Source organism: Lathyrus oleraceus, chromosome 5 (genome assembly GCF_024323335.1).
Source record: "Lathyrus oleraceus cultivar Zhongwan6 chromosome 5, CAAS_Psat_ZW6_1.0, whole genome shotgun sequence".
In the NCBI taxonomy this organism is placed as follows: Eukaryota; Viridiplantae; Streptophyta; class Magnoliopsida; order Fabales; family Fabaceae; genus Lathyrus; species Lathyrus oleraceus.
In genome coordinates, this window is record NC_066583.1 from 574,208,544 (window position 1) to 574,224,871 (window position 16,328).

General features: G+C 43.8%; 1 protein-coding gene across 1 annotated transcript; it reads left to right on the top strand.

Annotated features, from left to right (window-relative positions):
• Positions 1-8,340: 8,340 nt before the first annotated feature.
• Positions 8,341-12,670, top strand: LOC127086579 (uncharacterized). The gene is made up of 2 exons (XM_051027359.1): positions 8,341-8,393; positions 10,762-12,670. Exon 2 carries the CDS (start codon positions 10,808-10,810, stop codon positions 12,509-12,511), a length of 1,704 nt encoding a protein of 567 aa, XP_050883316.1. The 5' UTR covers positions 8,341-8,393; positions 10,762-10,807; the 3' UTR covers positions 12,512-12,670.
• Positions 12,671-16,328: the final 3,658 nt, after the last annotated feature.

Sequence of the window (16,328 nt, forward strand, 5' to 3'; positions counted from 1 at the left end):
ACCATTCTCTCATAGTAAAATGACCCAAGAGTCTTCAGAAAGATCTTGGTCATCTCCTTCTCCTCTAATGGTGGAGTGATCTGAGCTGCCAGTTCACGCCATCTCTGGGCGTACTCTTTGAACGTCTCTTTGTCCTTTTGTGACATAGACCTGAGTTGATCTCTGTCAGGCGCCATGTCAACGTTATATTTATATTGCTTGACGAAAGCTTCGCCAAGATCATTGAAAGAGCGGATGTTGACACTGTCCAAGCTCATGTACCAACGGAGGGCAGCACCAGACAAACTGTCTTGGAAGTAGTGGATCAAGAGTTGATCGTTGTCTGTCTGCGTGGACATCTTTCTGGCATACATGACCAAGTGTGCCAAAGGACAAGTGTTCCCTTTATACTTCTCAAAGTCTGGGACCTTGAATTTGACTGGTATTTTCACACCGGGAACCAAGCAAAGTTCGGCTGCTGACTTACCGAAGAGATATTTGCCTCTGAGAGTTCTCAATTCCTTTCTCAGCTCAAGGAATTGATCGTTCATTGCATCCATTTTCTCATGAACATCTGAGCCCTCAGACGCTTCAGAGTGATAAATGGTGTCGTCTACCCTCGGCATGGTATGCACGACAGGAGGAACAGGAATAGGGACCGGGCTAGATGCCGGCATTTGAGCAAACGTAGGAGCTGGCAGATCGGGCATGAAGCCAGGAGGCATCCCCCAAGGAAAACCGGGAGGCATGGCATTAGGCTGCTGGGCACTGACAGGCACCGATGTAGTAGCTATTTCAGATATAACCGTCCGCTGAACCGGAGTTGCTGGTTGTTGAGGAGCAGGCTGATTCTGGGCAGCAAGAAGTTGCTCCATCAGAGCGCCAAGTCTGGCGACTTCATCTCTCAAACTCTGATTCTCTTGTTCCAATTGCTCCATGATTCTTGCAGAGTTGACTCGCGTATAATACCGATGAGTCAGCTTGTCTTCAAAATAAATGAAGAGCAAAGGTTAGAACCGGAAGACCAGAAAAGAGTACCTGTTTATGCAGGAATGATGCATGAAATGCTTTGTGCAAATGCTTTGATTTTCAAGGAACCCTTAGGGTTTTGTTTGCAATATTTTGAATATTTAAACATCTTAATTGCTCATGGAAAGTATTTCATTCAAAATATTAAGACAAAGAAGTACAGCATTCTTTTAAATATTACAAAGAGAAAAGGTAAATAACATCCTATGGATCCCTAACAGCTCGGGATGCTGGAAGACGAGAAGTGTACAACTTCTTGATCTCTCTCTCATAGGCGGCCTCCATATCAGCTTTCTCCTTTGCAAGTTGATCATACTTCCTTTTCCAGAATTTGGAAGACTGAGGAAGCAGAGAAGTCCAAGTGTCGTTCGGATCATCGATCACTCGGTGCTCGAGAAATTCAATCATATCATCTTTCTCCTTGAGCTGCTGCAGCAATTCCTCTCTCTCGCGGATCCAGGCACGCGAAAGGTCTTCTTCTCTCAACTCCTCTACACGTTGGGTAGGGAGGGTTGAAGGCCCAGCCACATCCAACAGTGTAGGTCTCGGATGATCATATGGCATCAGGTAGGTGGCAGCCCTCTGTCTGACCCAAGAGGTGTAAGGCTCCAAAGCAATGCAGTTCTTCGGACCCAATTCATTCCTACTCTTTATGCGAATATTGCGCCAAGCGCGGACGAATCTGGCTTTCAGGCCTTGGGGATCTTTACCCTCCTGAAAGAATACTCCTTCTAACAGAATGTTATGGGGTTTATCCTTTAGGGGGAACCCAAGCTGACGACGTGCAAGCGTAGGGTTGTAGGTAATCCCACCACATGTACCAAGAAGAGGCACATTGGGGAATTCACCACAAGAATTGATGATCTGGACGGTATCGTACACGCGATCATACCAGGTGATATCATCATTGGTGAGAGACATGAGTCTCTGAGACCACCGTAGACATCCTTTGTTCTCCTTGAAAGCAACTGTCTGCGGCAAGTGCGAAATAAACCACTTGTACAGCAGGGGTAAGCAGCAGACAATGACTCCTCCATTCTTCATATTCCTCAGATGCATAGAGACATATGCATCACCCAACAAGGTCGGAACCGGATTAAGGACTGAAAAGATCCTAATGGCATTCATGTCGACGAACTTGTCAAAGTTGGGAAATAGCACCAATCCATAGATAAGCAACACAAATAGAGCCTCAAAGGCATCCTCACTCATGGCCTTCCCATAGAAAGTGGCTTGAGCAATAAGGAACTCGGAAGGAAAACCCTGAATTCCGCCTTTGATAGTCAGATTAGCTCTAATCAGATCTTCATCTATATGCAACAGGCTGGAAATCTCTCGAGCAGATGGAATACTCTCTAAGCCACTGAACGGCACTTGATCCAGAATAGGAATCCCAATAAGGTGAGAATATTCTTCCAAAGTTGGCAGCAACTGGAAGTCCGGAAATAAGAAGCAATGATAGAGCGGATCATAGAACTGAGCAAGAGTGCTCATCAATCCCTCATCCACCTGAGTAGTCAGCAACGGCAGAAGCTTCCCATATCGAGCTTTGAAACCCAAGGGATCTAATACATATGATGTCAGATTCCTTAACTCTTTTACATCGGGCTGCTTAAAGCTGTATTTCTTTGTATGCCTTTTTGGTCTTTCCATGTCTGAAAATTTTGCAAATAACCCTTTAAGTTCCTTAAAAATTTTCTCTTTTTTGATGACATGAATGCGGATGAATGCGTGAATGCATGAATGCAACAAACACACTCAAGGATCAAACAAAGCACACCAAACAAAGGTCGTGGGAAAGCTCTATGTATCCCTAATATCAATCATCCATTTTGGTGGATTTAGGTTTTTCACCTTATCGACACCCAAGTTCCATTGATATTAACGGTACATGAACCGGTTCAAACATTCCTAATATCAACCAGCCGCTTTGATGGATTTTAGGTTTTACACCTGATCCGGGATCCATTGATATTAACAATGCTTGAACGACTCAACCACGAATCACGGGTTTGTTGAGAGTCACGAGCATGGAGTCTCGGTTAAGAACCACCCAAAGGGAGTGTACTAGGGTTTAAACCTGCCAGACATGTTCTATCAGAGGTTCCCATAATCATCGTTCCATCTTTCGAATATTTTCGGAGGAACGAATACTCGTATTCCAAGAATATTCTCAAGAGAAACTCTTATGAGTGTAGTATCGCGTGACAATCGTATCAGAACTGACATCTGAACGACCTCCGCACTACGGTCCTAAAAATAGGCCAAGGGGGTTTGGTAAACTAAGGTCCTTGGCTTCTACGGAACATGATTGAAAGAATAATGCCTAACCACAAATAACTTGTGTGACATTATTAGTTCAACATGACCTCCACCAAGTGAATGGACTCGCAAGTCAACTGGCTAAGGACTACTCCACACCAGTCGACAAGACTATGCCATTCTCCTATCCTAGAGAGCACTCGAGTTCGGGTATAGAACTCATCTCACAGATCACCAAACAAACAGCAAATGTATATCAAGCAATTCACACATTACAATCAATACAGTGATCCCAAATTGTACAAAAATATGTCAGATAAACAATAACAATATAGCACAACAAAGGTGAAAAGTAGGCAATACCACCAAGGATTCTGGTGAGAATCCCCAGCAGAGTCGCCACTTTTCTGTAGCGGTGTATTCGTCGCTATATGATCTATCGATTAAATCATAAGCTAAGAGATACATGAAAAATTTCGAGTCGCCACCGCACTTTTATTTATCCAAAGGACTGGCTAAAAAGCGAACAAAAGCCTAAGAAGTTTTACACGTAGAAAACTAATAAAAAGATCAGAGAGTCTGGGTAAGGGGTAAATTACGCAATGGGAAGGTGTTAGGCACCCACTACGTCCTAGGTACTCCTAGGGAGCCCTTTTCACACTTGTTATGCAAAATTATTATTTGTTATGACAAAAGATTGTGCAAACATGATTGGGATGGTGAGAAAAGAATGTACATTTTTATTATTATTGGGTTATTGGGTTCGAACGGATGAACCCGTTGCCTACGTACCTTCCATCAAAGGTAAGGATCAGAACGCCGTAGTTCGGCTAAAAGATTTCCAAAAGTGGGTTAGGTTCAATTTTAAACACAAACCCTAGGTCTTACGTTATCCACGGGAGAAAACTCAACCTTATACAAACAACAACGTCCACCATGTGAGAACAGCTTCAACTGGCCAGGGAGGGGTTAACCCTATAATAGGCGAGGAAGACTTACAATTCAATCACTAAAGACAGAAGGTGAGATTAACATCAACCACTAAGATAAATCAAACCTATAGCTCATGTATGAAAAGATTAATGGACAAAGCCAAAACAAGTGAATGAGTGGAATTACTGATTATGATTATTGTAACACCTCAAAATTTGCCCTCCTCTCTTGGGACTAGCATTAACATATTTGCATTGCATTTTAGGACATTAGGCAGTTCATGTTGCATATCATGTGGTTACATTATGCAAGCCATTCTCCCAAGTCTTGATCAGAAGATGAGGAAGTCAAAAGTGCAAGCCTAGGGTTGTACTGATTGATCATGGGCCATCTGAGGATTGGGCTGTGAATTAGGGTTTTGTGACTCCCAAGGGTATTGGTCTTCATGTTGATTGAATCGATACATCATCATCATCATGGTTGGATGTCATCAGAAGATTGGAGAAGATTCCTTGAGGTTAGGGTTTTGACCACTGGTCAACCCTGATCAGTTGTATTGGGCCAATCAGGGTTTAATCAGGAGATGGTGTTTGAGATGGAGATGAGGTTCATTATATGGTTAAATGGTGATTATTGAGGCTAGGGTGTCACCCTTGAGCCATTTCAGTTGAGAATTGGGGTTCAATTTGATCTGTGCATTGCCCAATTCATCTGTCAGTTGAAAAGTCAACTGTGGTCAACTGTGCTTGATCTGATGGATGTGGAGGTGGAAATGAGTTGGATACACTTCATTCATGTTGGAACAAGTGTTAAATGACATCTCAAAGCTTAAAAATGAAGAAAATCAAGTCAGGACAAAAACTGCCAAAAATAGCAGGTGACTGGTAACTGAAGTTTCCAAAAGTGGAAAGTTTTTGACCTCAAAAACAGAAGTCCAAGGAAGCTTCAAATGAAAAATTGTTCAACATGACAGATGTAGATCTTGTTCTCACATTTCCAAAAAGTCCAAGAACTTGAAAATCCAATGTACGGTTTGCAAGATATGGCTCAGTGAATTTCGGAAAAGACCCGTAATCAGGAGGCCATAACTACCACATACTTTGTCCAAATTGCAAGTTCTTTATATGCACAAACTCCATTTGACATGTACTTTGAGGGTGCATCATTGGATTTTCCCAAAAATGGCCAATGCAAAAAGTCACTTTTCAACTGGACTGTTAATTGAACCAGGGGCAAAATCGTCCAACTTGTGAAATAATTGGAATTTTTGAGTGGGGATTTTTGCAACACCTCACAAATGGCATTTGAAATTTGTTGGAATATTCACAACATGCCTAGGCCTTGCGGTTTGAGAATTGGATTTGAAAATGAATTGGAAAAATGGACACATAAGCCTTCACATGGTGAAATTGGAAAATATTGGGAATTTGCAAACAAGGCTTATACCAACAGCTCCCAAATGATATTTTGGACTGGTTTCAAGTGTTAATTTTCTGCAGAATATGCTTCTAAATTCAAGAGCTTAAAATCCAAATTTGACACATAAACCATTTCCCACTAATTCATTTTTGGTTAATTATAATTAGTGTTAGATTAAGCATTGCATATATTTTTTAATTACTAACAAAAAGAAAAAAAGCTAACAGCAAAGAAATCATTTTTTCTGCAAATTTTTTTTCCCACAATCTAACAGAATAATTCTAATCCCAATTCTCACATTTTTTTTTCTGCAAAAAAAAAAATCATTCTCTGCAAAATCAATTCTCACAAAATTACTCTCTCACAATCACTCTCTCTCAATCACAATTTTGAAAAACTTCTACACAATCATTTTTTTTGCAGCTAACAGAAAAAAGAAAAAAAGCTAACAGCAGCAAAATCACCTTCACAAAAAGAAATCACTCTCTCACGATCACTCTCTCACAATCACTTTCTTCTTCACAATCTCAATTTCCATATAACAAAAAGAAGCAAAAAGCTCTCGAGCTGGCTCACATTTTTTCTTCATCAACGACCTTTTTTCACCAATTCATCGACGATCCTTGAAGCTTGATGCGAATTCTTGGTGGATTCGTCAATTATACTTGTTGTTGAGTTTCTGTTTGCAGGATTCGAAGCTCAATACGCGAGATTTCGCAACCGTAGAAAGAAGTTTCTTCCACAACAGTCACGGATTCTTGACGATCCAAGCGACTTCGAGCTGAATCGAAGACTCCACGCACCTCCTACAGCTAATCGCTGCATCTGTTCGCGCGTCTCAAGCTTCAATCGCGCCGAATCCGCATCGCATCGCAAGAAAGGTTGGAAATCGAATCTTGTGTTTCGTCAAATTGAGCTAGGGATTTTGTAGATTGATGTTTGTAGATTGTATAACAAATATTGGATTGTAGAATTGCTGGAAATTGCATGAGTTATTGTGAATTTAGGTTTTGTAGCAATTCCTTTCTTCCGTCGATTTGCACTGTGTATGAATCTATTGTTGAAATTGATTGTGTATTCGTGCTCAAGAGGGAAAACCGGTCCGACCGGTATGCATCTTGTGAATTTCCATGGCCGTTCATTCCAACCCTGCGTTTCCAGATGAAGAACACCTTGAGGAAGACGATGGAGCTCAAGAAATTCTGGGAATTTCGCTCCATTTGATCCGTCCCGTTCGCGGTTGCACATCCGTTTCGTGTTTGTGGCCCAGAATGAATCTCCACCGTCCGTTCCAATCTAACTGAAGCGCACCGTTTTGACTGAAAGTTTAATAATTACGCTTTATGCTATCAGTCTAAATTAAATTAAATAAATCCTATTATAATTTCTAAATAATTATTAAATAAATATTTTAAAACCTTAAAAAATCATATAACGCTCAAAAATAATCCAAAAAATACCACACTTTTTTTGTTAATCATATTTTTTCCTCTATTATTTTATAAAAAATGAAAAATAAATAGTGCTTGGTAGAAAAGTAAATAGTCATAGAGATGTTTTGATATATGATATTTTCACATATTGTACCATTTTAATTATAGAAACCACATGCTTAATCCAAATTAAGTGAGAATTGAGACACTAATTCTAGACATCCTTCTGGATTTTTTGACATAGGCTTGGTAATTTTAGGGCCTATGGTTTATTATATATGAATTATTGAAATTGGATATGTATATATGTGACATAGTTTGGCATGCTGAATTCCCCAAATATTTTTCCATGCTTCCCATTGGCCAATGACCCTATTTTTTTGCATGAAGCTTGTTTAACATGTTAGCTATCACTGATAATTTTTGTGGATTTTTACAATCCATTTTCGATTTGATTAGTATTTTTTCTTACTGCCTAGCATGTTAGAGTTCCATTGGTGTAACCTTTAGCATTTATGTTGCCATATCCTCATAATTAATCCAATGGACATGAAAATTTATAGCATAATTCCTGACACATTAATGTAGCTTTTGGCTTTGGTCCTACTGATTTATGATGCACCATTGCTGTTTACCATTAGATTGAAGTTGGTGTATAAATTTTGACTTCATTTGATGTTGTTTTTGCATGCTGTACCATGTTTAATTAATTCCTATTGATCTATTAGGCCAAATGACTTGAAATTTAATAGGTGACCTGTTGAATACCCTCTGAATAGGATAGAATTTTTGTGGATTTTTTGGATCCTTTTTGACATGTGGTTGGATATGATCTTGCTGGTTGTTTGTATGAGACTCAACATTGCTTCATTTGCCTTCTAGGTTGCATAATTTAAAATAGGAACATAGTTTGAATATGGGACCAATTGGGATCCCTTTGTATTTGATATTACTTGGTTTTCATCATGAATTGGCTGCTGTTTTAGGATTTTTCCATCTTTTTGACCCTAGGCTAGTCCTAGTGGTCATAGTACTTACCTTGGAGTGTGATTGTACCTTTTCAGGTTAAAGATAATGATTAAGGAGATTTGCTCCACATTATGGATTGTGTTACTTGACACATATGACTAATGTATTTGTTTTGTAGGATGTTGGTACATGTGAGCCTTGTGCTATGCACCTCATTATGAGTATAATTGTACTTGGTTAATTGATCATTATATTGTTGTCTGTTTGTGAAAGTAGATGCTGATTCTGTTTGACTTTTGTACAGGTACCTTTAGCTGCTCAATTCCTTGCGAACTTTTGCTTTGCGTTGCTTAAGCAACTTGCATTGAGGTAGGTCTTCTTGACTTCATGTAGTCTGGAGACCCGGCTGCTACCGGGCCGGGCAAATAAATGTCTGAAGTCCTCCTTAAGAGGCAATGCTTGTGTATGTTTATTTTTAAGCCAAGCAGGAAAAGCCCTTCGAGTAAGGCAATTGGTGGAAGGTAGGGACAAGCAACCTGTCCCCCACTATTCAGTGAGTCTTCTCCTTGCTCCCATTACATGGTTGTAGCATTGAGATCAAAAGCCCAAGATCTGTTGAGTCAGAGTCATCGAGTATAGAAGGGTTCCCCTATTCTGGACCCATGCTCATTTGTCAGCTCTCCCTGGTTAGGGATAAGAGCCGTGAGGTCTGATCCTCACTTCATCCTTTCATCTGCTTCACCTTAGCCTCGTAATGGCAAGGTTAAGAGCAAAACCAGCCTGTACAGACGACTCGCTTCGGCGGTCAAACCTGATTGATTGAGCCCCTTGTTTGGCTATAGTGCGTGTTATGTGGATATCTGATTGACATGCTTGTTTGGGATACCTGTTCTCATTTGATGATATATGATTGTATGCTTGTGTGCTAGCTTCTTTCCTGGTTAGGTTAGTTTGCTTATGCAAGTAGGATAGAAAACCGAACTTAGGGTTAACGATGCATGACAACATTAGGCTCGAGTCTCAGCTCCCTAGTTGTGTATCTTTCCCCGGTTTCTGGTTAGCAATTCAGTCCCGTTCAGGGGAACTACATCGCCCTGATCCTCGTGCCAGACGAGGTATGTAGGCAGGTGGTCGTGCGAGACCACTCCGGGCAACCTTTTTCTTTTTTGCGTGTGTTTACTTGCTATTGATTGTTTGGGTTCGGATGCCGACGTAAGCCCAGTGATTGGCAGTCGGGCTCCACGTTTGCCGTTTTGTACATATTTTGGTTCGGATGCCGACGTAATTCCATCCAGTGGTTGTCGGGCTCCATGTTTGCCACCCCCTTTGTATGATTGTTTTGTGTTGTTTGGCGTGTGTAAGCCGAACTACAGTGGCTCTGATTCTTGTTCCAGACAAGATATGTAGGCATAAGGTGCGATACCTTATCGAGCCCTTTCTTCTTAACCCCACCTGCGTCCCCGTGTGTGTGTGTGATGTATGTTTATAGCAACCTTATCTTTCTAGAACGTGGATCCCGTCGAGTACGACGGACGTGAGGGGTGCTAATACCTTCCCCTCGCGTAACCGACTCCCGAACCCATTGTCTTGGTCGCGAGACCATGTCTTTCCAGGTTTCTCTGAGCGTTTCCTTTCCCTATCTTGGGATAAATAACGCTTAGTGGCGGCTCTGTGTGTTTTCTTTTAGGCTCGCCGGTTGATTTTTCGCAGGATGCGACAGCTGGCGACTCTGCTGGGGATTTGAGCATGTTGACCTATGCTGGTCCATGGTCCCTAAGCGAGTCTCTCCTAGCGCTTTAGTATAGGTTTGGTTGCTTGTATTGTTTATTTATTGCATTTATTATACTAACCATTGTTTATATACTTGCATTAAATGTTTGCATGCATCATACTATCATGTTGTTGCTGTCCTCTGCAGGTGGTTTTGTTGTGTGGGGTGGGTGTTCTGAGTGGGGCTAAAACCCAGGCCCGAGTGTACACCTAGGATTAGCGTGGTCTCATGTCGCTCATGTGTCGGTTGGGCATATTGTTGCGACGTGACATACCACAAGTCGGATGAGGTTCATCTGAGAAGTGCTCTTCCAGTGGGGTTCTCCACTTTGGTTGGGTTATCTCTTTTGGGCTGTTGACTCTGATGACCGATCATTTCCCGGATCTTTGGTTTAGACGATCTTAAGGGAGCTACAATGGCACACCCGCAAGGGCAAACCCATTGAGTATCTCCGCCCGATCGTTGAGACTATTATCCGCCTTAGGATGACCTGTTTAGAATTAACCTGTGAGGGGAGGTTGTTTGTTCAGATGCATAATCAGATGGTGACCTTTTGAGCTGTGATTCAGAGACATATTTATGAGTCGGATTTATGGTTATTTGTTGCCGTGACGCCGGAGTGCTGTCCGTGATTTATCAGTGGGGATCCGTTTATTTCGGATTCCCCGGGCCGAGATATTTATCAGTGGGGACCCGTTTATTTCGGATTCCCTGGGCCGATTCAGATGGTGATGGTGTGTCTGATCAGAGACCAGTGGTGATGATGATGTATCTGTCTTCCGTTTATTTCGGAACCCGTGGGTCAGAATTGTGATTGTGTATTCCTCAGATGGTTATGATCAATTCAGAGCCCAGATTCAGTGCAGATGACCAGATGGCTTGGAGGATGGCAACGCATTGCATTCATTCATCAGCATCATTGCATCTTGCATTAATTACATCTAACACATGTTTACCCATATGCAGGGACCCTTTGGATCGAGATCTTGGCTGAGAGACTTTCTATTCAGAGATGAGAAGACCCGGCTTGAAGGATGATGTTGCTTACAGTTTCTTTGACCCGGATATCAGTGTGTTGAAGGATATGATAGCGTTGATCACTCCTGACCATGTGGGGTTGTTTCGTGCGGTGTATGGGGGTATTCTGAAGATGGTTTTCAGGCTCATGGACAGAGACAGGAGCGCCATCCATACTCTACTTCAGTTTTACGATCCCGAGCTGAGATGTTTCGTCTTCCCCGATTACGTGCTAGGGCCGATGTTGGAAGATTATGCTGATATTTTGAATATCCAGATCAGGGATCAAGTTCCTTTCCGTGTTACTAAGGAAGAACCTGATATTGGTGGGATTTCCCGTGCTTTCTATCTGAGTCCAGAGGAAGTGAAGAGTAATCTGAAGGAGAAGGGTAAGCTGCCTGGTTTTCATCTGAGTTTCCTAGAGGCTAAGGCTAAAGAGCAGTCAGAATTGGGGAATTGGGAAGCTGTCTGTGCTCTGGTTGCGGCGAGCATTTATGGGATCATTTTGTTTCCCAACCAGAAGAACTTTGTGGATATCAATGCCATCCGCCTGTTTATTCGAAGGAATCCTATCCCTACATTGATTGGAGATGTCTATTATTCGGTTCATAACCGGAATGAGAAGAGGCGTGGGGGTTTGATTCGATGCTGCGCGCAGTTATTGGTCAAGTGGTTTATGGGTTACTTACCATCCAAGGGTGCTTTTGTTCTTCTGGGCCAGAATGTTACTTGGGCGACCAAACTGATGGGCTTGAGGGCTAAGGACATAGATTGGACTCACAGTAGTGGAGTTGGACAGGACTTTATCTGCAGTTGCAGGGGTTTTCCTAATGTGCCGCTTATAGGGGTTCAGGGTTGCATCAATTACAACCCGACACTTCTTAAGAGGCAAATGGGATTCGCTATGGAGCTTCCACCGTACAAGAGTGAGATTCAGGAATCTGTGTACTTCCCGGTTGAGGGTAACCAGGATAGGGTAAAGCAGGTATCCGATGCATGGCGCAGCATTCAGAGGAAGGGCAAGGCTTCCTGGGGTAGAGCTAACAACAGATCTTTTCCTCCGTTCGATGATTGGCTCAGAAAGAGAGTGGAGCTTACTTGTCTACCATTTCCTATGGTCGATCCGTGGTATCCGTTGGTTGAGGAGACTCCTTCTACTGTTAGTATGGATGAGTTCTTAGAGATGAAGCGGGAACGAGATCAGCTACTTGCAGAGAAGACGGAATTGGAGATGAGTGTTGCTCGGGTTCAGAGAGCTAATCAGGAGCTCAAAGCGAAGATGGAAGATCAGGATAAGCGGCATGCTTTGGAGACCAAGCGATTTGAGATGGATACAGCCTATTATGGGAAGATCAGCCAAGCTTTAGCATCGTCCAACCGGGAGCATGACATCACAAAGGAGAAGCTGTTCAGAGCATCAAAGGTGATTGAAGATGAGAAGAGGAGGCAAATCCTAATCAGGGATCAGAGAGATGAGAGAGCCAGAGTCCTCGCTGCAGAGTGGGAAGCGGAAAAGGCAAAGATCAGGGCCGAGAGAGATCATAACATGGCAGAGAGAGACCACTACTTCAGGCAGATGAAGATTCATCAGAAGGAAGTTGGAAGACTACAGCAGGAGAACATAGAGCTCAGGTTCGCCGCAGAGTTCGCAAGGATGGAAGGCGAGATAAGGCCATCTGTGGGACCCTCATCTAGCTAGATCCTTCATTTGTGTTGAATTACCGTCAGGCTTGTTGACGGAATTCACTTTGTCTGTATTTCTTTTCTATTCCGGAGGATTGTATTTGATATTTGATCTGATGTATGACTATTGCACCGATTGTGCACTTTTTGGTTATGTAATGATGGTTTCTATTCAGTGATTGGGTGACAAGCTTTATTTGCTTTACTGTATGCACTTACACAAGCACACACATGGTTGGGGGTATTCTTGCTAAATCGCATATCTCCGATCTGCACGACAAAATCAAACACTGCTAATCAGAATATTGATGCCGGATTATTATTTGTCTCGATGATGCCAGGGTCGAGAGACAAAGTGTCCTTCATATGGATATGCACTGCATACATGCATTAATCATGATAACTTGTGTTTTATTTTGCAGGTGACTATTACTAACGTGCTTGTTTGTAAACAGGAACCATTGCTCGCGCTCGAAGAGTAGTACCCCTGCACTCAACTCGCCCTCACCGATATTACACAAGAAGAAACACTCCCAGACTCATGGAGCTTCCCAGTGCTGATATGCTGGAATTGAAGGAGAAAATGACCGAGCTGATCAATATAATGCAAGGTTTTGCCATTGGTCAGAAGGCTCTCGCAGATAAAGTTGAGAAACTCGAGCGGGTTTCTGCTCAGAACAGTGGGGTCAACCTGGATGGAGTCTCCAACCAGGGGCAGGGATCTCGTGATGGTGGAAAGAGGACAACAGTTGGTCTGGTGAATAATGCTGGTGCTGCTGGTCAACCTGGGCCTAGTCAGAATATGAAAGACAACTTTGTGCCTCCGTTTTATGGGTTTGACGAAGATCAGGAGGAAGATAGAGAGGCTGACCAGTTCTCTATGCGAAATGAGCCTTTTGTGCCTTACGACATTCCTCCTCAGAATAAGGAAATCCAGCTGCTGGCTGAGAAAATCAAAGTGCTGGAGAGCTATGCCACGCCTGGGGTGGTAAATATGTCCAACATGGGGCTGGTGGAGGGGATTGTCATTCCTCAGAAGTTCAAGGCGCCTGCGTTCGACAAATACAATGGCAGTTCTTGCCCGGAAACTCATCTCCAGGCATTTGTCCGCAAAATCTCGGCATACACCGCGGATCAAAAACTGTGGATGTACTTTTTCCAGGATAGCCTGTCTGGAGGCTCCTTGGAATGGTACACCAAGTTGAGATCGTCCGATATCAAAAGCTGGCAAGATTTGGGAGATGCTTTCTTTAAGCAATACCAATTTAATGCTGATATGGCTCCGAGTCGTACCCAGCTGCAGGGTATGTCTCAAAAGCATAACGAAGGATTCAAGGAGTATGCGCAGAGGTGGAGAGAACTGGCTGCAAGGGTGCAACCTCCTCTGGTGGACAGAGAGATGTCCGATTTGTTCATGGGGACCCTGCAGGGGCCGTTTGCAGAAAGAATGGTGGGTTGCCCTGTCACCAATTTCTCTGACATTGTGGTGGCAGGAGAAAGAATCGAAAGTTGGTTGAAGCTGGGTAAAATCCAGGGTGGTGCATCTGCGTCTTCTTCAGGAACGAAGAAACCGTTCGGTAATAACGGTCAGAGAAAGAAGGAAGGAGACACCAGTGCAGTTTATACACAGCGCGGACCCAGTAGGGACCGTTACTTCCAGCACAATGCTGCAGTAACAATTCCTGCTGAGTCTCAGTCAGCACAACCGCAACAACAACAGCAGCAACAAAGACAACCGTTCCAACAGAGGCCCCAGAGGGCTGGATACCAGGTCAGGGGCAGAGCGAATGATAGACAATTCGACAGGCCTCCAGTGACTTATTCGTTTCTGTTGAAGAAGCTTCTGGATCTCGGGCTGGTGCAACTGAGGACGCTGGCGCCTTTGAGACCTGATCAGAGGCCGCCCAGTTACAATGAAAATGCTAAGTGCGAATTCCACTCGGGGGCGCCCGGGCATAATATTGAGGACTGCAAAGCTTTTAAGCACGTAGTCCAGGACCTAGTGGATTCCAAAGCAATCAACTTTGCGCCTTCTCCCAACGTAAATGCAAATCCCATGCCTGCGCATGGTCAGAGGGGAGTAAACGCTATTTCTGTGGAAGATAGAGTGGGGCTGTCTGAGGTCGATCAGTTGAAGACGCCTTTGGTTGAGTTGAAAAGACAACTGCTGATGAATGGGGTTTACCCGGGCTGTGGGTTTGAGTGTGCTGAGTGCACTATTTCTACGAAAGGTTGTGAGCTTCTGAGGAAGCATGTCCAGGGTCTGATGGACGGTGGTGAGATTGTGGTCGAGAGGACGGAAGGAAAGAAGGAAGAGGTCTCCACCATAACTATATACTATGATCCGGTGGATTTGTCTAACCTGGTGGAGGAGGCTCCAGTTACCATCACGGTACCTGGGCCAATTCCATACGACAAAGAGGATGCCGTGCCATGGCATTATGGGGGAGAGGTATACTGTAACGGTGAGAAGGTTGAGGAGCCATCTGCTAGCGAAACCACCGTGCTAAAAGTGGATAGTGCCGGTCCCAGCGGTTTCACTCGCAGCGGTAGGTTGTTTGCTCCCGATGCATTGAGGAGGGGGGAGGAAGAAAAAGAGAAAAAAGAAAAGGCCGAGGCTTTAGCCAGGGCAAAGGGAAAGGCTGGGGTGAATAATGAAGGTACTCCTGTGACGACACCGACGCCTGCGGGGTCGGATAGTAAATTTGATGATGAAGCTGAGGAATTTCTGAGGATTATCAAGAAGTCAGAGTACAAGCTGGTTGATCACTTGCAGCAGACTCCTTCTAAGATCTCTATTCTTTCACTGCTGTTGAGTTCTGAGGGTCATAGGGAAGCTTTGTTGAAAATATTGAAGAAAGCTTATGTGCCTCAGGAGATCACAATCAACCAGTTAGAGACGGTCGTATCCAACGTGCATGCTAGCCATGGGTTGGGCTTTACTGATATGGATTTGACCGTAGATGGAAGGAATCATAACCGAGCCTTACACATTGCAATGGAATGTAAAGGAGCCGTGCTTTCGCATGTGTTGATTGATACCGGCTCTTCATTAAATGTGTTGCCGAAGAAAGCCTTGGCAAAGCTAAACTGTGATGGGCTGATTTTGACCCCGACTGATTTGATAGTGCGGGCGTTTGATGGGTCAAAACGGGCCGTGTTTGGGGAGGTGGAATTGCCAGTGAAGATTGGCCCGGAGGTGTTTAAGTCAACCTTCTATGTTATGGACATCCAACCAGCTTACAGTTGCTTGTTGGGTCGCCCATGGATTCATGCTGCGGGGGCAGTTACGTCGACTTTGCACCAGAAGCTGAAGTATGTCTGGGGAGGCCAAGTCGTTACTGTTTGCGGAGAGGAAGACATCTTTGTCAGCCACCTGTCTTCGTTCAAGTATGTTGAGATGGACGGCGAGATATGGGAAACGCCGAGTCAGGCATTTGAAACCGTCAGGGTGGAGAATGCTTTGTTCGCCAAGCAAGAGGAAGAGAAACCGTCCATCGCTTCGTACAAGCAGGCTGCTGAGGTAGTAAAAAGCGGAGAAGCTCCAGGCTGGGGCAGGATAATGGAGGTCCCTGAGAAAAAAGACCGTTTTGGGGTTGGATATCAACCGGGCCGAGGCTTGGGACGAGGAAGAGGACGTCGTGCGTCAGTAACTTTTACGAGTGCCGGAATGCTGGATCCGGATCACGTCTGTATGATGGATGAAGACGCTGACAGCGACTGTGACATGAACCGGTGGATAACGCCGTGCGAACCAGGGATGGAAATCCACAACTGGAAGGCCGAAGAAATCATCCGGGTCACTCTCCTCGAAGAGTAATATTTTTCTTGTT

Bases quoted from the DNA above. Each gene is read 5' to 3' on its own strand.
- LOC127086579 (XM_051027359.1), top strand. From the start codon at position 10,808: ATGAGAAGACCCGGCTTGAAGGATGATGTTGCTTACAGTTTCTTTGAC.